The sequence below is a fragment of the Pleurodeles waltl genome, chromosome 11 (assembly GCF_031143425.1).
Source record: "Pleurodeles waltl isolate 20211129_DDA chromosome 11, aPleWal1.hap1.20221129, whole genome shotgun sequence".
NCBI lineage: Eukaryota > Metazoa > Chordata > Amphibia > Caudata > Salamandridae > Pleurodeles > Pleurodeles waltl.
In genome coordinates, this window is record NC_090450.1 from 338,234,501 (window position 1) to 338,258,320 (window position 23,820).

Here is a 23,820-nt window from a genome sequence, read left to right on the forward strand (position 1 = left end):
TTTCTGCATTTCTAATTTTGAATTATTTTTTTAAGTGTTTTTTGCTTGAATTATGATGTCACCAAATAAGTGGTATGATTGTATTTACAGTATTTGCATCATGAGTGAATTTGCAGTGAAATTAATGCCCGCCACACCAATTGATTTTAAATTCATATGAGCAATCACACAACCGTTCTTGTCAATAAAAGCGGACAAGTTACATCTACGGATAAGTGTTGCCCAGTGTTTTGTTTCAAACTCCATAGGCAGCGGGGCAATAGTTGGGCAGTGTAAAAGACTGGAGTGAGACAAGTGCGGGAGTTATGGGCTGGGGGCCGAGGTGAGAATGGTTCAATGCCATAGCAGCACCTTGCCTTCAGGCAGGCAGGCAGAATCTTGCACATAATCAACCCCTCCCCAGCTCACCATTGCCTCAGGGTGATTGCCCAGCAGGGGAGGGTGTCAAGGAGAGGCCACAGCCGCCGATCGATGAACTGCAACTTCACAGGACTCCAGTGCGAGGCTGCTCCGTTTACCATATCCAGTGCCCTCTGTGAGCTGGCAAGGAGAAAAACAAACCGGCCCACAAAGGGCAGTGAGACACCGGCCCATCGGCCAATGCCCGACTGCCTGCGTTGCCAATCCCTCCCTGCCTACAACAGATTGTCAGGCTCCTCGCTTGGTTTCCTGAGCTGTTGGGTCACCTTCTGGCTCTGCAGCACTGCCCCTGAACTCCTCCGGGTGGAAAGAATGCCCCTTTACAGACTATTGTGTTGACTATGAAGCTAGGTGCAGCTGGCTGAGCTATCTTTGGCTGTTTAACTCCCGGGGTCCTCCGCCACAGCTGTGCAATGCACAATCCCTCTGCAGGCCCCATCACACAGTATGGCTTGTGACAAGGACACCCACCGCTCCTCATCTGATTGGGTGCTGCTGCTGCTGCCAGCTGCTAAACCCCGACTGTGGGTCTTAATGAAAACGTGGGCAAATCAAGTTTTAGTACATGCTGACATATAGCGAATGAGCGCTGCTGAGCTCATAGGAGCTCCAGCATTCCTTGACAAATGGTCCGGAGCGGGATTTCAGTAATGATTAAGGATTTGCGTTAGTCTAACCCACGATGCATGGCACTGCCGCCCTAGTTTTATCATAGTCAATACTATGTTGCCGATCACCTTCAAGTAGCTGTTTTATAACCCTATTTTCCTGCTGCTGCTATGGATAGTTGTCCTAACTCACCACAGCTTAAGTGAAATAAAAAGACACAAGCTCGAGTGACTCAAAAAGACTGTCTTCTTTTACAGCCGTTATCCGTTTTTGCGACTTCTGCTCTTTCACTTTTGAAATGGAGTTTTTGCTAGAGGGGCTTTCCCATGCCTTCTGTTGGCTCTCTGTTACTTTTTTTTCCCGTTCTGAAAGCATTCCATTCTTCCTTGCGTGGGCCCTCGCCCTGCTTCTTCCTGTACTTTCTGGGCGGGCAAATCATGCTGAAGTCCTCAAATGCGCTCGTACGTTTTGGAGGGCGCCCTGCTCGCCTGCATATTTTTTTGTCTGTGTTGAGAGATGTAAAGTTGAAAAGCTGTCGAGTTTTTCTTGGCTGTAGCTGACCGTTCTGAGTGACTTGACCTTTGTGTCGCATAATATAAGCAGACAATGACCAAGTAGCGCTTGTGCTGCAGTATGAAGATTCCCGGATTTAGGGCGTGCGTGGGCGACTGAGCTATAAAACGCGCCCTTTGATATATGTGACATCAGAAGTGGTGTGACAGGACAGGGTGTTGATTTGGCACCAAGGAAGCCACTGTATAGGTAGAAATTTTAAATCCTTGGGGCAAAAAACAAAGATCATACAACCTCACTGTTCAGAAACATGTTACAGAAGCTCCAAGCAGCTTTATTGGCTCATTTCTTACAGAAATCCAGAACGTATTTGATCCCTGCGTTTTCTACATATATTTATCAAAGTTGGACACACATACAGATTTTTTTTTCATGTAAATGCCAAATATATTTGAACGGAAAACTGCAAAAAAAGTACCTGAAATTGCTTTAACATGGAAGGCCTTCTTAGTGTATACATCGTTTCCTAATCACGTAAAATAAATACTGTATAATAATAAAACATATAATACATATATAATAAGAATACAAAAGATATAAGAAAAGTGAAAGAATAAATCCATGACTGCAAAGTTGTATTGGCTAAAGTGTCATTACGGTCGATAATACGTCATGAACCAGAGACAAATGCGACAATGAAGAGATGCATATGGGTGGGTGTTTGGGTGTGATGTAAGTACGTCTAAGAAAGCGAGTAAATGTACTGTGAAGCAATACCTTTGTCATCTTGGCAGTTATTTAGCCGCCCAATGAACAAAATCAAATGTGCAGCAAACCACCAAGAGTGAAAAATCAAATGTGCATCAGAAACCACAAATAGGCATAAACAAATGCGGAGCTACATCTCCAAAGAGCTTCTTTAAAGACTGACAAAAATGAAACCCCATTCATAGGAGCCTGTAATAACTGAACGAATAGGAAAACTGCCAGGCTCTGCGGCTCTATTTTTATGTTAGCAAGCTAACACAAATGACGGATAGAATGCGGAACCAATCAAACATTCGACCCCAGTCACAGATCTGGGTTTAATCAATCAGTTCTTTTGCTCACCACGCCACCCCAGTTTGGACCAAGCCATGTGCAAATTAGTCTTGACACTGTCCCATATGAGAACAGCCCAGCTCGAACCATTAACACCAATGTGAAGAGGACAAATGAACAAATCCTTCCACTATTACAAACAACTATGAAAGCTATAGTGGTATACGAAATGTGAAAGAAAGTTGCAATGCCTGTTTTGAAAACAATTCAGGAGTGCTGCCAACTTTCCTCTTAAACATGTTCCTTTGAAACTGTCACATGATTGCCGCTTGACTGGTATGCTTTCACTCTTATGGCATATGCCTTCAAACAGCAAATTGAATTGCCCTAAGCCATGGTAAGTAAGGCATAGGAAGAAAATATTTGCCCAGGATCACACAATTTGGTCAAGTCATGCAGCTGGGTTTCAAACTACAGACTTTGTGACGAAAAGGCAGCAACTTGCACAATTATATCATTGACCACATCTTTTAAGACTGATTGTCACCTACCCAGGCCTATGTTTCAACCACCAAATGAGACCAAATGTCCCAAATGCATTCAAAAGTCATAGGTCAATACACACTAAAAGCATAGTCATTTTTAAACCAAGTACTTGGGCATCTGCCCAAGACAGTGATGGCATCAATTATGTTATTTGAGACGCCATTAGTAATGTCTTAAATCATGTCATAGAACATGTCATGAGTGATGTAATATGTGAGGTCATAGGTAGTGCACGGCTGGGGCACAAGTTATAATTAGCTCTCCTTTTTATTTAATTTTTTTACAGCATAATACAATTCCTAAGAAAGTGCTTAAGAGCCGTTTGCTGCTCATTTCATCTGCAGTGCACCACATTCCGCACAGTCACTACCTCTGAACCAGGAGACATTCATGCAGTGGTGTTATCAAGGCCATGCTTGAACTTTGAAACAATAATAAGCAATGCACAGTATGATTATAAGATGGCTATCAGCTGCTGTGTTTAATTTTATTTAATACAAGCACATTCCTGCCATGTTTAGGCAGCAGCATATTTTCTTTTTTCCTACTTTTACTTTTATTATTTAATCCTGCATATGATGAATTGTGTGTGTGTGTTTTATTGTGGCAGGGTGAATGAGTAAGAATGAGTTAGAGGTGGATGAATGGATTTATAAGCCCAAGAATGGGTGACACAGTGCATGTATGATGAGGCATTGAGTGCCTAAACCAGCTAATGACTGAAGAGGTACTTTTATTTGTGAGCCATACTTTTCCAACGCTTGTTTTCTTTAGTTTTCAGACAAGTAAATGGTGTGACCTGTTTCTCTTTTGACCTTCCTTGTCCTGCAGGTTCCCATTAAAAGATTCCAAGCGTCTCAGCCTGTGGCTGAAAGCTGTCCAGAGAAGCAACTGGATCCCCACTAAGTACTCCTTCCTGTGCAGTGAGCACTTTGGTCAGGAGTGCTTCTCCAGGCGCCTAGAGGACCAGCACCGTTTACTGAAGGCCACGGCTGTGCCATCCATCTTCCAGTGTCCACGGAAGCGAAAGAGCACCTGTGTCTATGCCAGGCGCCGAAGGAAGTTGGAGACCCCAGAAGTTGAAGTTTTTGATGAGGTCCAGAGTGATCAACAAGGGGTTTTTGTTTCTGGTTGTGAACTCATGAGGGGAGAAAAGGATATGCAAAACCTGTTGACCTGCAGAGATAATGTGGACATCGGCTTTATGAAGATAAAGAATAGCCAGGTGCAGATAGAAGGGATCCCTGGCCACCCCTCGTTGGGGAAAAATGGGGCTGCTATGAAACTCTCCCAGTCCCCTATAGAGAGCAGTAGCCAGATGGACATTAACATTGAGAGCTGGGTGACTGACACAAGTGGAATCTCTATTGATGATTTCTCGCCCCCAGTCTCGGGGGCATGCAAATTTATTGACTCACTACATTCCTACAGCTTCTCCTCAAGGCACAGCCGGGAACGGCTTCCCCTCACCCGCGAGACCCCTGAGAGGAAGAGGATCAAGAGAGAGGTTGGGCTAAGTGGTGGTGGGAAAGTATCCATGGACAGTGCTCCTCCTTCAGCCCTGAGTGCGACCAGCCAGGATCAGCCTGAGAGCCCCTCTGCTCCTCCCACAGACCCAGCCCCGTGGCTGGCCACTGAGGCTTCACCATGGGAGAAAGGAGAGGCTAACCCCAGCCAGATTTCGGTCAGTGAGGCAATAGCCTCGGCCTCAGGCACATGCAAACAAATAGACTGGCTTCACACATACTGTTTCTCCTCCAAGCAGAGCAAGAGCCAGGTGTGCTGTCTTCGAGAGCAGGTTGACAAGAAGAATGGAGAATTGAAGAGCCTCCGCCAGAGAGCCAGCCGCTCAGATGGCCGCATCAAGAAGCTGCGCCAGAAACTTGCAGAGCTCAAAAGGCTGAGCATGCCGCAGAGGAGCAGCTTGAGGGCCCGGGATTCTGGTTAGTGCCACACCCACTTCTTTCATGGTCAAAGGTTTTAAAGATGTTTAATAATGCTGTATATAAATATGTCTCTGATTATGGATCTATATGACTTGTGGGTTTTGTAGGGAGCTTGAAACTCTTTCTGCTTGAGATGTGCCCACCGTTACAACCATTTTTCTTGCTTTCAATTTGCCGTCCCCTGGTATATTGCATATTATGAATTGATGGTTTCATTAAGCACGAGGAAACGCTCGGGCATGCCTGTTGTATTGCTAAGAAATCTTAGTCACACATAGTAAGTTTTTCTTGGATTTTGGGCAGAACAGGTAGTAAAATAATGAGTGGAGAAAAACAGGTAGCTGTCACAATAGCCTGATCCTTTGACTTACCTGAAAAAGGATCCAGATTGAAAGAGCAGACAATAGAGCCAGAGATGGGCAGATTCTAAATGCATTCATTTTACAGTCTGTCCTGAATCATCACACTTTAAGAGCATCAGGACTAGTGTTATTAGACATTTTTACTGCCAACCAAGAATATATTCAGAAAAGTGGTAGAAAATATCACACTCAATGTGGCAACAAAAAATAAAAACTGAACGTTATGAAAAAAGCTAACGTTTCAGTTGGTATTTCATTTTCCTACAAATCATTTACTATTAATTATTAGCAGCTAAAAGGTCTGACACTGTGAGAAGTGGAATGAAGCAATCACATATCTGGTTGCAAGGGTAAAGCATTCTCAGCTAGCGGCCCATTGTTTGTAGCAGACATTGCCAACCAGATGTCCTTAGAGCAGGGTTTATCCTGGAGTGAATGAATACCGTCTCTGCCTGAGAAAGAGCAAAGCAACATCCTGGTTGTAGCCACTTTGCATGAGCACTGTGAAAGGTTTCCGTGCTATGCTGAAGTATTGTAAGAAATATCTCATGAGCATTTGTGCAGTCTTGTGTTCCATCTTATGCAAAAATAAAACACCATACTGCTATTTATTTATACCTCCAGCATGCAAAGCAATAACGTGTCATTTCTGATGGATACAACTACCTGTGGATTCCTCACCTTATGAATTCTTCCAATGCGCCAGCATACAATGGACATTTTCTTCCCTGCTCCCCACGTCGACGAAGACGTCACAATTGCACAGCTTCACAGGCGACTCTGTCTGACGTCATTGTGACAATAAGTAGACATCACCGGCGTGCTGACGTCAATTCTCTTTTTTCCGCACCTTCGACACTAACGTTTTTTTTCTTCCTACCACTCGAACAGTTACTGTTTCGAGGAGTTGTTGTTGAGTGCTAAAATGTCTCCATCTCCACCCAAAAAAAATCAGGATTTAAGCCTTGTTATAAGTACAGGGGTCGCATGTCGGTGACACATCCTCATTAGAATTGCTTGTGGTGCCTGTGCTCGGACCACGATGTGGAGGGATGTGTGTCCTGCCAGCGGATGAACCTGAAGGCCTTGAAGGAGAGAGAGGCTAAGCTCTTCTTGGCAAAAGCTAAGAAGGAGAAAAGGGGTCATCGAAGATCAAAGGCGAGGGGTACTTCTTCGCATAATTCCTCAAGGTCGCATAAGAAGCAATGCTGGCACGCATCTCAACGCCGTTCTTCCAGGGACCGGTCTCGGTCCCCTCTGAGATGGCGCCATGCGGCGTGGGGACATCAGTCATACGGTGACTCCTCAGTCTCCGAGTCCACAGGATTCTCTGGCGCAGACATTGATAGAGATCTCTGAGTGCCCGGTGAACCTTATGAGTCAGTTATCTCCTGTGTCCACTCAGGGTCAGGAGTCGGGTGTGCAGGCATCAGAGTCGATTCAGATGCCTTAGGAGGAGCAGAGGTTTCCTGCCTTCCCGACTCCGGGAGCGGATCCATCAGCGTTCCTCAATCCTATGTTTAGCATTTTTAACAGAGCTATGTCTCCTGCTGGTGCGCCTGCTGGCCCCACGGGTCCGTTAGCGTGTATGGTGGGTTCGCCGGCGCCATGCAAGCAGGCTTCGTTTGTACCCTTCTATCCGGGTGAAGGTGCTGGTTCGGCGCCCATGACTTCACCACCCCGAATGATGCTGCTGATGGAGTCGATGCCGGCACTGGATGGATCTCGTTTGACCCACAGTGTCTCTCCATCCTCTCCTCTGCTGGAGCGTCCATCTGCTTTGAAGCCGGCGTTGTCGACATCGGCTAATTCTCTGTCGACACCATGTTTGGAGTCTAGACTGAGGTTGAGGAGAAGGGCCTTTAGGCTCTTGGAGAAGCAGGAGGATCGGCAACAGCTGTTGGAGGAAGGAGAAATTCCGGAGCCTATGGGTGAATTTAAAGGCGTAGACTCTGCAAGTGGCTTGGATACACCCGTGAGTGGGATTTCTCATCCCCTGGAAAGCTCTCAGCGCAGGCAGCTGCTTACGTCAGTGTAATAAGAAAGGCTGCTGAGTTTTTGGACCTTCCTTTGCCGGCATGAGAGACGAAGACAAACATTTTAATAGAGGGGTTACATCCATCAGCCACGTCTTCTGAGCCTTTTCTCCCATTTAATGATGCCCTTAGTGAGCCCATTCTGGACATTTGGAGGAAGCCTGTCACGACTCCAGCAGTTTCCAGGACTGTGGCTAGGAGGTACAGAGTTGCTCCTGGGGATCCGCAGTTTCTTTCTCTGCATCCTATGCCCGAGAGTTTGTTGGGGCAAGCCTCTTGTTCTGCGAGGGCTGCTCCTGGTTCCTTCCCTGTGACTCCTTCAGATAGGGAGTCTAAGCGTATGGAGCAAACAGCTAAAAAGTTCTTCTGCTCGTGCAGTATGGCCTTGAAGTCTTTCAACGCTACGTGTTTGCAGGGGAGGTATATCCAGGCCCTGATGGACTTGGCGAGAGTTGTTGTGCCAAAATTGCCTCAGGATGTGCAAGGACAGTTTGATGAACTCCTGTTGGACAGTCAAGCGGCAGCCAAGCAGGTTATTCAGTCTGGCTTGGCCACAGCAGATTTGGTTGCCAGGGTAGTGGGCACTTCAGTGGCAACCAGGAGGCATACCTGGCTCAGGGCTTCTGGTTTCTCTACAGATGTTCAGACAACTCTTTTTTGGAGTTGATGGAGCGAAGTTGTTTGGGTACAAACCAGACTCAGCTTTAGAACGATTTAAAGACAGCAGACCTATTGCAAGGTCTTTTGGACTCCAAGCTTCATCATCTATACCCCTCAGGTCTTTTAGAAGGTTCAGGGGTTTTGGCCGGGGGTCCTCTTTCCGTGGAAGGCCACAATCCAGCGTTCAGCAGCCTGCCAACCCTCTTTACAGATCTTATAGAGGTAGGGGGAGGGTTAGGATGCGAGGAGCCACTCAGCAGCCTTCTGCTTCATCCTCTTCCTCTGGGGGAGCCCATCAAGGAAAGCAGTTCTAGTTTTCTATCCATTTTTCATGGTTATCTTGTTTTCTCCACAAGTGGGAGTTAATCACATCAGACTCTTGGGTGCTGAATATTGTGGGGAAAGGTTATGCCCTTCAGGAGTTTCCCCCTCACATCCCTCCCCGTTACATGTTTTGCACGGAAGATCATCTTCTGTTGCTTCAACAGGAGGTGCAGTGGAGTTGGTCCCAGAGCAGGAGAAGGGTCAGGGATGTTATTCAAGGTGTTTCCTGATTCCCAAGAAGGATGGTCGATTGAGGCCTATCCTGGATCTGAGGATTTTTAGTTGGTTCTTCAAACAGGAGAGGTTTAAAATGCTGACCCTAGCACAGGTGCTTCGTGCGCTGAACAAGGAAGAATGGATGCTGTCTGTCGTCTTGCAGGATGCTTATTTTCATATTCCCATTCTGAAGTCGCACAGGAAGTATCTCGGGTTTGTGGTAGGATTGCAACACTACCAGTTTGCGGTCCTTCCTTTTGGTCTTACTTCCGCACCTCGAGTCTTCATGAAGGTGATGGCAGTGGTTGCAGCGGACCTAAGAAGAGCGGGAGTATCTGTATTTCCTTACCTAGACGATTGGCTGATCAAAGCCGGGTCCCCAGAGCTCGTGCTGCATGACTTGCAAGTGACAACCCAGTTGTTGTTCAACCTGGGCTTTACAGTAAATGTGTCCAAATCTCACCTGGAGCCCTCTCAGCACCTCCTGTTCATAGGGGCAGTACTGGACACAACATTGAATCAGGTCTACCCTCCTCCTCAGAGAATTCAGGACATTCAGGCGTTGATTCCAATGTTTCAGAAAGGAGCGGCTGTTCCAGTCCTCAAGGTCCTACGTCTGCTCGGTCTGTACGCTTCTTGCATTCTATTGGTCACTCATGCACATTGGCACATGAGGGCTCTCCAGTGGTGCCTCCGCAAGCAGTGGTTTCAACACAAAGGAGATCTCAGGGAGTCGATAACTATCTCCAGAGACACAGCATTGAATCTACGATGGTGGGCTGTGGAGGGCAACCTTTCCCAAGGAAGGCTGTTTTGTCTACCACCTCCGAGGGCCACGGTCATAACGGATGCTTCCACTCTAGGGTTGGGAGCTCATCTGGGGGACCTGGAGATCAAAGGTCGTTGGTCTCCAGTGGAACAGATGTTTCACATCAATCTGTTAGAATTACGGGCAATACGTCTGGCTCTCAAGGCCTTCCTCCGGTCCCTTTGCAGTCCGTCAGTTCAAGTCTTGACGGACAACACTACTGCGATGTGGTACATCAGCAAGCAGGGAGGAGTAGGGTCGTACCTTCTCTGCATAGAGGCTCAGCGGCTCTAGTCCTGGGTACTGGACCGTCGGATTTGCATAGTAGCAAACCATCTGGCCGGAGTTCTCAACGTACGTGCTGAAATTCTCAGTCGGCATTTCTCAGCCGCTCATGAGTGGTGTCTCCATCCAGACCTGGTTCTTCACATCTTCCGGATGTGGAGATTTCCACAGGTAACCCTGTTTGCCACTCAGGAGAACACACACTGCCTGTCGTTCTGCAGCCTCCAGTATCCGGTGCAGGGGGTGTTTGGGGGACACGTTTCAGATGTCTTTGTGCGACCATTTACTTTTTGTGGTCTCCCCCCCTCCCCCCCCCCCCCATTACCTTTGATTTCTCAAGTTCTGAGGAAGATTCGCAAAGATCGGGCTCATGTCATTTTAATAGCCCCAGATTGGCCAAGAAGGGTGTGGTAGACAGACCTTCTCGAACTCTCACTGTGCCTGCTGCTCCTTCTCACTTACAGGGTAGACCTCCTCTCGCAGTTGCAGGTGCAGGTTCTACACCCCCACCTCCAGAGACTGCACCTACATGCCTGGAGATTGAACAGTGCAATCTGAGTTCCTTTTCTTTCTCCAGAAGTGGTGGATGTTATCTTATCGGCCAGGCGACACTCCACCAAGACTGTCTTTGCCAACAGATGGGCAAAAATTGTTACTTGGTGTGGAGAGAGGCAAATTGATCCCTTAAAGGCCGATTTGTCTGATGTTTTGCTTTTTGCCGTTTCCTTGGCGCAGAAAGGGTATGCAGTTGCGACTATGAAAGATTATTTGTCAGCGCTGTCTGCCTTTCTTTGCTTTCCTGATAAGCCTTCCTCGTTTAAGTCCCCTATAAGTTACTAGCTTCCTTAAAGGCTTGACTAACAAGTTTTCTCCGACTCTGTTTGTCATGCCTCAGTGGGATTTTAATTTAGTTCTGACTTTTTTGATGGGTTCACTGTTTGAGCCTATGCATTCTTGCCCGTTGAGGTTTTTAGTTTTAAAAACAGTTTTCCTAACAGCTATCACGTCAGCTTCACATGTGAGTGAGCTTAAGCCTCTTAGTGTGAACCCTCTTTTTACAACCTTTCATGCTGACAAGGTGGTGCTGAGAACCAGGGCGGCTTTCCTTCCTAAAGTGGTCACTCCCTTTCATATGGGTCAGTCTATAACACTCTAGTCCTTTTACCCTCCTCCCCATCCATCAAAGGAGGAGGAAAGACTTCATCGCTTGGATCCAAGAAGGGCTCTGAGTTTCTACATTGAGAGGACAAGAGACTTTAGAGTTGATGATCAACTTTTCGTTGGATATGTGGGCAAGATGAAGGGCAGAGCCGTCCACAAGAGAACTCTTTCCAGGTGGGTCATTCTTTGCATAAAGATGTGTTATTTGCTAGCAAAGAAGGTTCCTCCTGAAGGTATTGGGGACCATTCCATCCGGGCTAAATCTGCCACTTCGGCCTTGGTTGGAAGTGTCCCAGTTGTTGAAATTTGTAAGACCGCAACTTGGGCTTTCCTCCACACTTTTGCAAAGCATTATTGCTCGGACTCGGAAGTTAGGAGGATCTGCCATTTTGCACGTTCTGTTTTGCAGGATTTCTTGGTTTGACCAGTCAGGCACCCACCTCCGAGTGCGGGACTTCCTTGGGATTCTGTTCATAAGGTAAGGAATCCACAGGTAGTGGTATCCATCAGAAGAACAAATTACTTACCTTCGGTAACGCTTTTTCTGGTGGATACAGTAGCTACCTGTGGATTCCTCACAGTCCCACCCGCCTCCCCGTTGCCTGTCTGGTCATACCAAGACTTCTTTTTATTATAAATGTATATATGTTTTTGGTGTTTTTTATATAAACAGATATTGTGGTTTGTATTTGTATTTGGATTGATATATATTGTTCTTGTGAGGTCGGTATTCACCTGTTCGCCTCAAAGGCATGTAAAAAATGTTCAAACTGATGTCAGCACACCGACAAGGACTTCTTATTGCCACAATGACATCAGACAGTCGCGTGCGGAGCCATGCAATTGACATCCTCAACAACGTGGGCAGCTAGGAAGAAAATTTCCGTCGCATGCTGGCACATTGGGAGAATTCATAAGGTGAGGAATCCACAGGCAGCTACTGTATCCACCAGAAAAAACATTACCGAAGTTAAGTAACTAGTTCATTAGGGCCAAAACCCTTATGTCATACACTGTAGATTAGAGGTCACACATAAAACATAAAAATGTGAATGCACACAATACAACAGTCAAAGCACTATCAATGTTGGCATACGTATGGGTTTAATGATCTTACATACCCACCCACAATGTACAATTCCTCAGATGCCCAATGAGTACCCCCCCCCCCCCATACCAGTGATCACCCCTCATCATGGGTGTCTCTGAGGCATATGTGCCTATTGTGTTTGTTTTACCATTAATGAAGATTGATGTACCCACTGAAGGTGCACTGTAAGTGTTTTCCCGTAGCAAGCTGCATGGGAGAGAAGCCCTAGTTTTGGTGTGACTGAGCTGCATCAGGGTTCAAACAGGGAGGTCCTCTGATGTAAACTGGCTGCACCAAATGTACCTTTGCCCCCTTTTGTTTGCAAACTAAAGTGTCAAGGTAGTTTTAGAGAAAATGTGTGCTTTGTGTGTGCAATAAGCAGTCATACCATTACAATCAAATGCCTTTCAATGCCCACACCAAATTAAATAATAAAAAAGTACATTTTTTAATAAGAAAAAGCACAGAGATGAATACAATTGAATAGAACATTCTAAAGCTCTAATAACATCTAATTCAACCCAGTAGGAAATCATGAGGGGTGAAAATAACTTGCACCCTCAGAAATAGTCACAAATAAAAAGGTGGCAGGACATCAGCCTTCAGACATGCTAATGGGGCTGGAACAGAGTCGATCCTCTGTATTTGCAAACTGCCCGCTGGTGCAAATGCGTACATAACTTTTTATATTGTCATCTTTAGTTCATTTTCTCCAGAGCTAGTTTCCAAGGTACCAGCTTAGTGGAACTGTGTTTACAGTGCTTATCACTCTTTGGAACCAATGTGCAAGTTAATCTCAGCTGATAGCCCCCAAGCTGCCTACAGGATTCCCCTTGGCAGGCTTTTATCATCTTCTAGACACTTTGGATGAAAGTTCCCTTTCAGAGTCTGGCAGTTTCCAGCCCACCATATCCACTCAACTGGTACCAGAGTGGCAAATGTTCTTGGAACTTCATCAATTTTGGATCAACAGCTTCTGTAGGTGTCCGATCGTCTCAGGAATTTATAGCTTCTTCCCCAAGTTAGGTTCTCTCATTAGCAAACAAAAGCTTCTCAGGCTTGTAGGTTCCCTGTGTCTCAGTCAGCCTCATCTGAGATCTGGTGTGGCCAATTCGAAACAAGCTGTTTCCAATAAGAGCAACATTGAACTAAGTACTCCTTGGAGGGTTTGTAATGACTAAGACGAAGTTTACCCTTCTGTATGGGATCCTTCAGTGAGGCTATTCATCAGCGTTGTAGTGGATAGTAGGGCCTATCCTCTTGTACAAGGAAATTTACATCTGGCAGTGGGCTTTCTTAGCATGTTAGACGCCTGCACATCAGTTGCTGTAACTTCTATGTATTGTTTGCCTCAATACTTTAAATTAGCATGTAGGCTTTCCTTTGAAGTTGCATCTTTGTCTGTAGGATTCAAGGGTGGTAATACTACACCAGGATGGAAGTATTCCAAGACCAGGGTTAAATTCAGCCCGGGGGGTTGATATTGTTAAAGTACAGTATCTTGGCTTTCTGTCAAAGCTATTTGGAAGACTGTGAACTATTTTCTCCATTATGCTATTTATCTTTGCAATCTCGTATGCTGAAACTTTTGTTGTAGTTGTGGTCCCTGCCTTCATGGAACTGGCAGAATAGTAACACAAAACTCGTCTTAAAACTTAAAAGTAGCCAGGGAATTCTCTATTTGAGGAACTCTTGGTTGTTTAGCAACATGAGCCCTCATTACGAACATGGCAGTTCAGACCGCCATGCCGGCGGTGGTGGAAAATACCACCACCGGCATGGCGGTCTGAACCACCAGATTATGAACACAGGGAGGGCTGCCACAGACAGCCCTCCAATGCCGCCGACAGGCAGCCTGACGATGGCGGATTACTCTGGATAAAGACCCCGTGTTCCTCCAGCCTGTTGCTGGCGGGTTCCCCCACCAGGGGAAAGGCTTTCAGAAGGGGTGCTCCGGGGTGCACGGGGGGGCCTGCATTGCCCATGCACTTAGCATGGGCAGTGCAGGGGCCACTGTGCAGTGCCCTGTCACGCAGGTCACTGCCTGATTTATGGGCAGTTAGCTGCACGATGGGTGCTGCTGCACCCGCCGCACAGCGGCATTGACGACAGCTCCATGTGGAGCCATCAGTAATGTCCTGGCCCAGCAGAATGTATATTATTCGGCTGGCGGGGTCTCAAGGGGGCTGGCGGTCTGTGATAAGACTGCCAGCACGAACACAGCGGGGTTTCCCTCTGTGTTCATAATGACCCCCCATAGTCTGTAATGTCTAGGGATTTTGGAGTTAGGATCCGTTGTTTGGCTAAAGTAGGGTGAGTTTGCAAGTAAGTATTCAAATTGTGGTTTTCAACAAATAAGCAATCATATGGTTGTAAACTTGCATTGAGCATCTGGTTGGGAAGGTATGAGATCATAATTCATGGATAGTCATGGTACCAGATTCTAAAGTGCTCCCCAACAACAGAGCTACTTATATTATCTCTGCTTCAGAAGTTCAAACTCACGCAGAAGGAAAAGAAAAAGATAAGTATAGTTGAAATGTTTAAAAGATAAAAGCAAGATATAAAAAAAAAACAGGGTTAGTAGCACAAGGATATGAGAGCCACACAGTTTGACTCAATGCAACTCATCCCATTGGAGTCACAAGCTGCACTGCCATTCCCAGCTTGCTGTCCTATCACAGAGAAGCCAAAAGCAACTGAGCAGCATCCTCCAATGTGATGAGCAGCACTGGCTCTAATTTCAGTTAAACTTAGTGTAAGGACTCTACAAGCAGAACCCCTTGAACCATAAAGCCTAACTCCAACCCGACTCCAAACAATTCTGATTGCTTCCTCTCCCATCTGCCCAAGAGAGAGGGGAAGGTATTTGGGTGCACAGCAAGAGTATAAGGAGTAGGCTAGGCCCAAAGAACCAGCTGCTAACAGGAAGTCAATGGCCTACAACTGAGGCTTACTCCCTGGCTTAATCAAGCCAGACTTCCCTGCACCCTGTGGCCGAGCAGAGTGCCTAGAGCTTTCCTTGGGGTGATGTCGCGTAGAGCCTTCGAATGGTGATGTCTGCAATCAACAGAGTCCCTGGAACTCAACAGAGTCACAGAGCAGCACCAGATGCCATTGAGTTGCCAGAGGCGAGGTTGGCGAAGTGGCCAGACAGAGGAATCCAACCAGAGCCTGCCTGTAGTATCCAGTGATATTCACATAAATCCTCACATACGATGTGCAGCAACTGAAGCAGGTGGCAGAGGTCACAAACACAGTGACCACCTTCACAAACTCTTCTGAAACTGATTGAGGGCATCTGTTACAGTGCATGTGGACGAGAATCCATATGCTTGTTGTTTTTGGCTAATTCTGATTTATCCATGTGCTTATATCCATAATTGTGACCTACATCTACGGTGATGAAATATTGGACTCCTCTGTACCTATCACTACTTGTCAAGCAATCCTGGCTCAATTTGCTATGCTGCTGCACCTTAATTGTTAAATATTCCATTACTAGTTACAGATAGTGATTATCTTCTCTTGCAACAACTGGTCTCCCTATTCTAAAAATGGCACCTAATTGTGTTTTACTACTTTCGCTTTTAATTTTATACATATGCGCGCCTCTCTGTAAAGATGTTTTTGACTTGTACCTGCTTCTTGTGCAACTACTTTCTCTGTAAAGTGGTGTTTCACCCTCAAGGCAGGTTCCACTTTGATAAAGGAAATGTAAATAGAGTGGTCTTTTTAAACTTTTTTGCTTGATATTTAGGAGTTGTATCAAGGCTGTTTGATACTCCACTGATCACTGTAATTGCTCCAGCAAGATAAAGACATATTTAGAGCCTGACTCCTTGTAGCCCCATTTCATGGTGCTCTATGAAAAGGCTTGTTGGCCTAGACAAACCAGTTTGTTTGCTATTGTCCCAGCTATCCCCCTGTCCTCTCTACAAAAGTACTTGCAGACAAGATTGAAAAGTAGGAGGCAGCTGAGGTTGGTTGCAATCTTGTCAGAACTCACTTCCTCTCCTCATGGCTGCCCAGCCCTCTTCTTTGACAGGGCTCCCTACCCCTGTGGTACTTCCAGAGTTCTCACGTCTAAAGCATGAGAGACATTTAAGCATAATTTTGAAACTCTGAGAGGATCAGGGTAAGGTGCTGCTCTAGGTGTTCACTACTGCTAAGGACAGCTGCTGTCATCGCATTCGGGCACAACACCTCCCAATTGCAGCATCTTTCCTCAAACATGTTTACTTTGTTCTTCGTCTGCTTACCAGTACCCTAGAAGTTAAAAAGAGTGCACTCCCCAGCAGATGTCTATTTATGATACTTATAATTGTACATTCCTCACCTTTAGAATATCATCCAAGTGCCAGACCGGATCAGGAGAATTTCTTTAGCAGTGCTGCGGTGCACCTGTAGGTGGTGTGATATGGCTTTGAGCAGGTCATGTGCCTTCTGTAGGTAATGGAGCAGAGCTGCATATAAGCACCACCCCTGCATGCTGACGTCTGTTCTGCGCCTTCCGACGTAAACCTTGAGATACAGTCCTAAATATGTAAGGTCATTTGCTGACTTCCAAACTTCACAGTGTGCGAGGGAACAATGTCCCACCAAAAAAAGACATGCTTTAAGCTATCCCATAACCACTGCAAGCAGATATCAGACACTCACAAAGTGTTTTTGATGGCTAGGCTCTTGACAACTCCAAGTCGTGTTGCCAAAACACCCTTATGGACCCAAAGGTGATACATTACTGGAAAGCAAAGCTGTGTATAGCCAAGCATAATAACTAATCCTGGACATTGCACAAGTCTTGCTCCTGTTCCAAGTTGTGGCCTGGTTCTGGTCGCATGGGTATTCCTGTCACTGCTCCACTTCCATTCAAAATCTTCAGTTACATTGAAGTCTAAGACCAAGCGCAAGCAGCAGAAAGTGAAGCAGGACTTGACTTCATCATGCCCTTGTGGGTTCAGACAGAAGGCGCAAGGCCGTCAAACTCAAAGCTGCACTCCTTCAAGGACTCCAGGTATGTAACTGATACCTCAACTGTTCCTGATGTACCTTGAGTTTCCCAGGCCATTTAAGAGCCCCTGGCAGATCAAGGCCTTCGAAAGGGACTTGTTGAAAATCTTTAGTGGGCTTTCGACTACCTCTGGTATACCTTTGGGCCCCAGGAAGCCACAGGGACCTCCAATCTGGTTACCGCCTCGATGAGGGTGGGGGTGGTCCTCTAGTGTGACATGTCTATCAGCAGCGACTTTGTTCTGTTTTTGCCATTGAGTCTGATCCTGTACCAGTACAGGGAGCATCCTAATGACTCATAGTGATGAAGATGGACATGGCTTCCCCCTCATTAAACTGATGGTCTTGTATTCCTTGACTCACAAAGACCAATGGGCTTAACACCTCCCCTGAAACAAAGCTTTTCTCACCATGTAGGCCACCAGTAGAGGAAAGTTCCTCATTTGTACTGGTTGTTCAGAGGACAGCTGAAGTACTAGAATTACAGTTGCCTTTCATTAAGACTAGGATAAATGTTCTGATTGAGAATCTCCAACCTTGGCAAGCAATATCGGAGCCTCATTCCTATTCAATGTTGTGTTCATGGATACCTTGATGAGTACGTGGTTGAGACCATGCTCTTGTCTGCCCATTAGTCGACAAGTATCCAGGTGACAAAGGCTTGTACTCGGGTATCCGTATTTCATCACTAAGCATCCTACCCCTGCAGGTCCCAATGTGCAGGCTTCAACCAGTAAGGTTCCCTGTAGCTCATGTCTGACCAACACCTTGATAGACAATCCAAACAGATTGATTGTTTAGACAAACTGATGTTTTCTTCTGCTAGCTTGGCACTGGGGTCCATAAACAGTCTGCCTTTTCACCTGAGATACTCATGCTTTATGGGACATGGACAGAGAGATCTTGCTGGCAGTTCGGAAGCCCTTAGAGCCTCTCTGGCTCAGACAATCCATTGTGGACAGGATGCAGAGAAATATCTGATCAGGCTTAGTCACCATGGACTGCATTGACATAGCATTTGACACCAGTGTCCTGCTTCAAAGGCACACCTGGATGAGGTTTACTGAGTTTTATGATGCTGTACAAGTGTTGCTGATGAGCATGCCTTTCGATGGGTCTACACTCTGGTGAGAAGGCAGATACTGTGCTGAAAGGACTTGAAGACAGTAGACCCACTGTGTGCTCCTTGGAGCTACAGACTACTGTGATATTATTTTACCATCAATTCCACAAATTAGGGGGTATTCCATAGGATTAGGATGTAGATAACTGCAGCCTTCCCAGCTGTAGCGAACTACTCAGCTCTTTTAGACTGGAGGGCAAGGCACCGTAAGGCATTGTACAGGACAGCAGGGGCACACTCCTCCAAATCCTCATCCTGTACTGCTACAACTACCAAAGACAGGAAGAAGAGGCCCCAGTTGTCCTCTCTGATATCAAGTTGGTGCCAGTTCCACCTTGATTGAAATAATGCCTGCCCACTGTTGAGGCTCCATTTCCTCCACTTGATCTGCCTCTCACAGTGACAACAGCCCATGCTAGATTCACTGTTCGACACAGATTCGGATAATGATTATGATGCAGGTGATGAGATTGGCCAACCTTACCATGAGGATGACCTGCAGGAGGCTGGTGGCCTTAATACCTCTTCTGGGTCTAGTCTCCTCTCACCCCCAGGACCTGCCATTGAGAAGAGTGCTTCCTACACCATGGTTAGGCATAGAGTAGCTGAAGTCCTTGACCTCCAGTTCCCAACCTTGGCAGTCAAGATCAATATACTTAATGGAGTTTCTTCAGCCGGGGCAGACATCTTCTGAGCCCCTTTTACCATTCAACAAGGCCCTTACTGTTACTTTGTTGGGTGCATGGGTCAAACCTTGCTCTGGCCCCTGTCAACTGCCAAAGTGCATGATGCCAACGCCCTGTCCTATGCTGCATTTTTATCTTGACACCCTTTACATCAAAACATGGTGGTGGAGGCATCTGGAAGCAAGACTGATCAAACACATTGTCAACGACTCACCCTGATAGGGAGTTGAAATGGGTGTAGATGTTCAGGAAGAGGGTTTTCTCATCCACCAGTTTGGTGCTCAGGTCAGTAAATGTCAGCTGCCTCCTAAGAGTGCTATTCTCCTGCCTTTTGGGACTCAGTGGCTCAGGTCCCCTCAGGTGTCCCTGATGATCTATGACCAGTGCTCACCAGGCTATACAGGAGGGTCGTCACACAACCAAGTTCACAATTTGTTGTGGCTTAGACACCACCGAATCTGGTGGGTGGGACACTGAAGCCACTATTGCCATTCACAGTATCACTTGTCTACTGTCCACTGGTTTTCCTGGCGATGTCCAATTGACCCTCATGGACATGCCATTTGACATAACGTGCTCCTTTAGGGACCAGGCAGACTCCGCTCTTGAACGATTTAAGAGAATCAGGGCCACTGGATGCTCACTAGGAATATCGGCCCTTAATGCATAAACTGCATGAGCCTAACCGTATGTTTTGTGGCTTTGGCAGAGGTACCTTATACTGTCAGTCAGTCCAACCCCTGCAGGGTGCCCAGCATTTAAAAGGATATGAGGTTCATGATGGGAGAGAAGCATTTTTGTTTGCTGCACTCCCCTTTGGTCTCACTAGTGGCCCTCTGGAGTTCACAATAGTGATGCTAGTGGTGGCAGCACATCTTTTGAGGTCAGGAGTGCCCGTAGTCTCCTACATGGAAGACTGGCTGTTGAAGGTGAGCTCTCCCTAGGAAGTCGTCAACTACCTTCAGACTACAGCAAATTGCCTGTTATCCTTGGGGTTCTGTCAATATGCCAGTGTCAGACCAGACTCCTTCTCAGATGCTCTCCTTTATCTGAGCCACTCTAGACACGTTTTAGTTTTGTGCCTTTCCCCTGAGAAAGAAAGTCCAGGACATTCAGGCTATGATCCGATCTTTCCGCCTTGGCTTTGTCCCATTTTTCAGTGAGGTCAAATCTGAGGCTGCTGGAACTGTTTGCCTCCTAAATAATTCTGGACTAGCACACAGGAGACATATGCCATCTCTGCACTGGGATCTGAAGCCTTAGTTGGCCTAACATCAAGGGGACCTCTCTGACAATGTTCAGATTTCAGATGAGCCTCCAAAAGATCTGCAGTGGTGGTTACTGGACCACGACTGGGACGTTGGTGGACCCTTCTCCTTTCCCTAATCAGACCTCACAGTGGTGACCAATGCATCTGTTCTGGGTTAGGGTGGCTGTCTGGGAGAGGTGGAAATCAGTAGCCTCTGGTGTCCAACAAAGTCCCACCTCCATATCTACCTTCAGGAGCCGAAAGCCAGCTGCTTGGCATTAAACGTTATTCTTCTGTTCCTCAAAGGGAGGTGGTACAGGTGCTCATGGGCAACACCACTGCCATGTTATCATTTACTGCAGTAAACAGGGTGGGTGGGGTCATGGCCTGTCTTTGTAAATGGTTGGACCACCAAGCCCCAAAAAGGGCTTTGAGTTTTTACATCTATTGTACCAATGCCCAACTGACTGAAAAATTAACTTTGTGGTGTTTTCTGGAGTAAAGAATGGGAAACCTGTGCAAAAGAGAACCCTGTTGAGGTGGCTAGTATTCTGCATTTAGGTCTGATACACACTGGCCATGAACCAGCCCACCCGAGGGTCTGAGAACTCATCACACCAGAGCCAAGGCTGCTACAACGGCATTGGCGCCTGTTTTCGACATCTGCCAGGCTGCAACCTGGGTGACAGTACATATGTTTACAAAGCACCACTGCCTTGACAGCCAGGTCTGATGTGAAGGACATTCCATGGCTCCGTGTCTTGGAGGTACTGCTTTGGTATTTTATTTAAAGGTTAGGAATCTGTGGTTAGAAATTAGAACAAGCTACATGCATTTGATAACTTTCTCTTTGTAGTTGGTACTGTCTAACTGCAGATTCCTCACTGTTATGTAGAGTAAGCTGCTTAACATCTGAAAAGTCAGCAAAAGCACACTGTTGCCAACAGCTGTTTTACACTCTGCAACCTGGCGTCAGTGTGTAGTGGTGGTGCTTCCGAGTTAGTACATATGGAGCAAGTGTGGGGTCTCACGATGCCACTGACTGGCACACAGGAGCACTTCTAAAACCAATTATCCAGATCCAGTCTGGCACCTGGGGATATTCTAAAGGTCAGGAATTTGCAGTTAGACTACGTGCAAAAAATAGCATTAACTTGTTCTTTAGGTGGGGAGGACTAGGCTAAGTTGAAGACGAATGTAGATCTCTTTGAGATCAAGGAAGTAGTGAGCGTGATCTATTGAGATGATAAGGACAGGGTGCAAAAGTAGCCTGAGGTTTTCATGTAGAAGCTGGAAAAGTTGCACTGATCTGCATTTAAAATAATCTACAACTGCAGGGCCTAGCTGGATAAGCATAAAATGCAAAAGGTTTTGGTCTTATTCAAGGAAGATTTGAAGAATAAGTTATGCACGTTATGTGAGAAGGGAATAATTGAGCATCTATAATCTGTGGATTCTGTTTGCGTGTGACTTTGACCCAAAAAGGTCGCAGAAGTTTATTCATTTACATAGAGACGGGGTCTCCAACCTTTTCTGTAAAAAGAGCTACTTATGTTCAATGAAAATCATCACGAGCTAATGTTAGTAGTGTTGTAAAGTGACTACATCAGGCATGTTTACATTAGTGGCACCAATATGCACGATTTCTAGCAGGGATCATACAGGGTTGCCAACAAAAGTGTGTAAAAAAAAAAAAAGGTGTTATGAATTTAGAATACCTTTATACAGGTAATTCATATTGCCATAGATGCAATACCCTTTGCACCAAGGTAAAATTATGAGTTATATGTCTCCCCAACACCACTCTATTTATCCTTCATATATATTTTAGAAATTCAACCATTTTTCTCCTGACATCAAGTTATGAGTTTTGAAGATACACACATTTTTGTCTCAAATTCAGGTCATTCAAATTATAAATATATAATATGCATTATATATAATACTAAAATAGAACATGTTACAGGGATGTTACATTTAGGTTCAGATTTTACATGCACAAAACCATAGAAAATCAGCATTTATAGTTAGTTATTTTAAGTAGCTAATACTCATGTCGCATTGTAACTATAACTTGCGCTCTCGCCATGCAGTTTTCGCATCAATAATTTTGTTGCAAATTTTACAGTAATATTATCAATGATGTAATTGAAGACATTGTGATTGATCTGATTTCTGGGGAAACTGGAAGTGCATGGCAAGGGTGCAAGTTAGTTACCTTAGGGCATGAGTTATGTTTATTTGAAATAGCTCTAACTATAAAAGCTGAATTTCTATAGTTGTGCATGTTACATCTGCACCTAACTATAACATCCCTGTAACCTTTGTTTTTCAAGTGAATTTCTAAGGTTTTTGTAATACTATTTCGTAACTAATGTCTCTGTAACCTTTGTTTTTTTTAAAGGAATTTCTAGGGTTCTTTTTTTATGTTAAGCTTGATGCCTATTGGAATGCACTGGGAGTTGGACTAAGGGCCTGGCATTGTGCTGCCCTCACCCAAGCTTGCTGCTCCTGCCCCCCATCATCCATGCCATCCATTGTCCAAGCCCATGCTCCCTCATTACAGCCCTGTGTGGGCATTTATTTTGTCTTTCACGCATGCCCTGAACAGTTCGCTTGCTGCCCCAGCCACGTCCTCCCTGCCCTCTGTTGTCCAAGTCCATGAACCAGCTCTCTTCCTCCTGCCCTGCATGGTCTGATGTGCTGCTACTTCCCTCCATTTATCTTGATGTCCCTGCCCACTCCTCCTGCCCTCCTCTGCCCAATTCAAAGTCCCATCTTTGTCTTCCTGCTTAGCCTTGGTGCTTAGCTTGCTGCCCCAACCCTCTTTCCCCCTGCCCCTCAATGTCTGTGTGCATGCCCTTACTCCAGTAGCAGCCACTGCAAATCTCAAGGTGGGGGTGGGGGGGGGGGGGGGGGGGGAGGTAGGGGGCAGAATAATGTTAAAAAAAAAATCTATCTTGCCGCGGGCCGCCTCGCTCCTCCTCGCTCTTGATGGTGTCCAAGCAGTCCCTGGGACACCAGCACAGGCTCCCCACGGAATCCTGGCACTGCTTTCATGCTATACCTAGCATGACAGCAGCACCAGGATTGGTTTGAGCGGCTAGGTCTGCTGCTCATACAGTGCATTGGAGCCTGCTGTTTCTCCAACCTGGCTGTGTAACGTATCCGGGCTGGAGAAACCTAAGTGCACATGTCTGTTTGGCCAGCCTAAGATGATCGGCCAAACTGCCTTGCGTACTTAAGTGCACTCCACTTTTTCTATCCCCTCCCATGGCCCAGCCACTCTCCTGCACAAGCTGGCTTAGCCAGCAGCTGAATCTAAAACAATAATAAAATATTGTTTTATTTTTCACCTGCTGGCTCTTAGCCAGTGGGGCAAAGCTTTTTCGCCATTGCAGAGGAGACGCCGCTTCCCTGCTCCCTCCTTTTTGCCCACCATGTGCCATGGGCCTGCCACTGCCCCTCCTAACTACTACGAGTGATCTGTTGAGCTGCCAGTGCCCCTACCACCTCCCTTGCACGGTCATATGGCTGCCACCTGTCCCTGCCACCTCCACCCTTCCTGTCCGAGTTCCATGCTCCTCATTTCCTCCATGGTCCATTTTTCTGCCACTCCCTTCTGCCCCCCATGCTGTGTTGTGCTGCAACCGCTCCTCCTGCCTGCCCTGCAGGATCTGTTGTGAAGCCCCTTACCGTGCCTTTCTTGTCTGTGTCCTGCCCCTTACCCTC

At 46.3% G+C, this 23,820-nt stretch overlaps 1 protein-coding gene across 1 annotated transcript in view; it reads left to right on the forward strand.

The window, feature by feature from the left end:
* Positions 1–23,820, forward strand: part of THAP4 (THAP domain containing 4) — a 424,173-nt gene that overhangs the window by 143,087 nt on the left and 257,266 nt on the right. Inside the window, exon 2 of the mRNA XM_069213628.1 lies at positions 3,961–5,072. Coding sequence (XP_069069729.1) covers positions 3,961–5,072 — 1,112 coding nt within the window. The remainder of the gene's footprint in view (positions 1–3,960; positions 5,073–23,820) is intronic.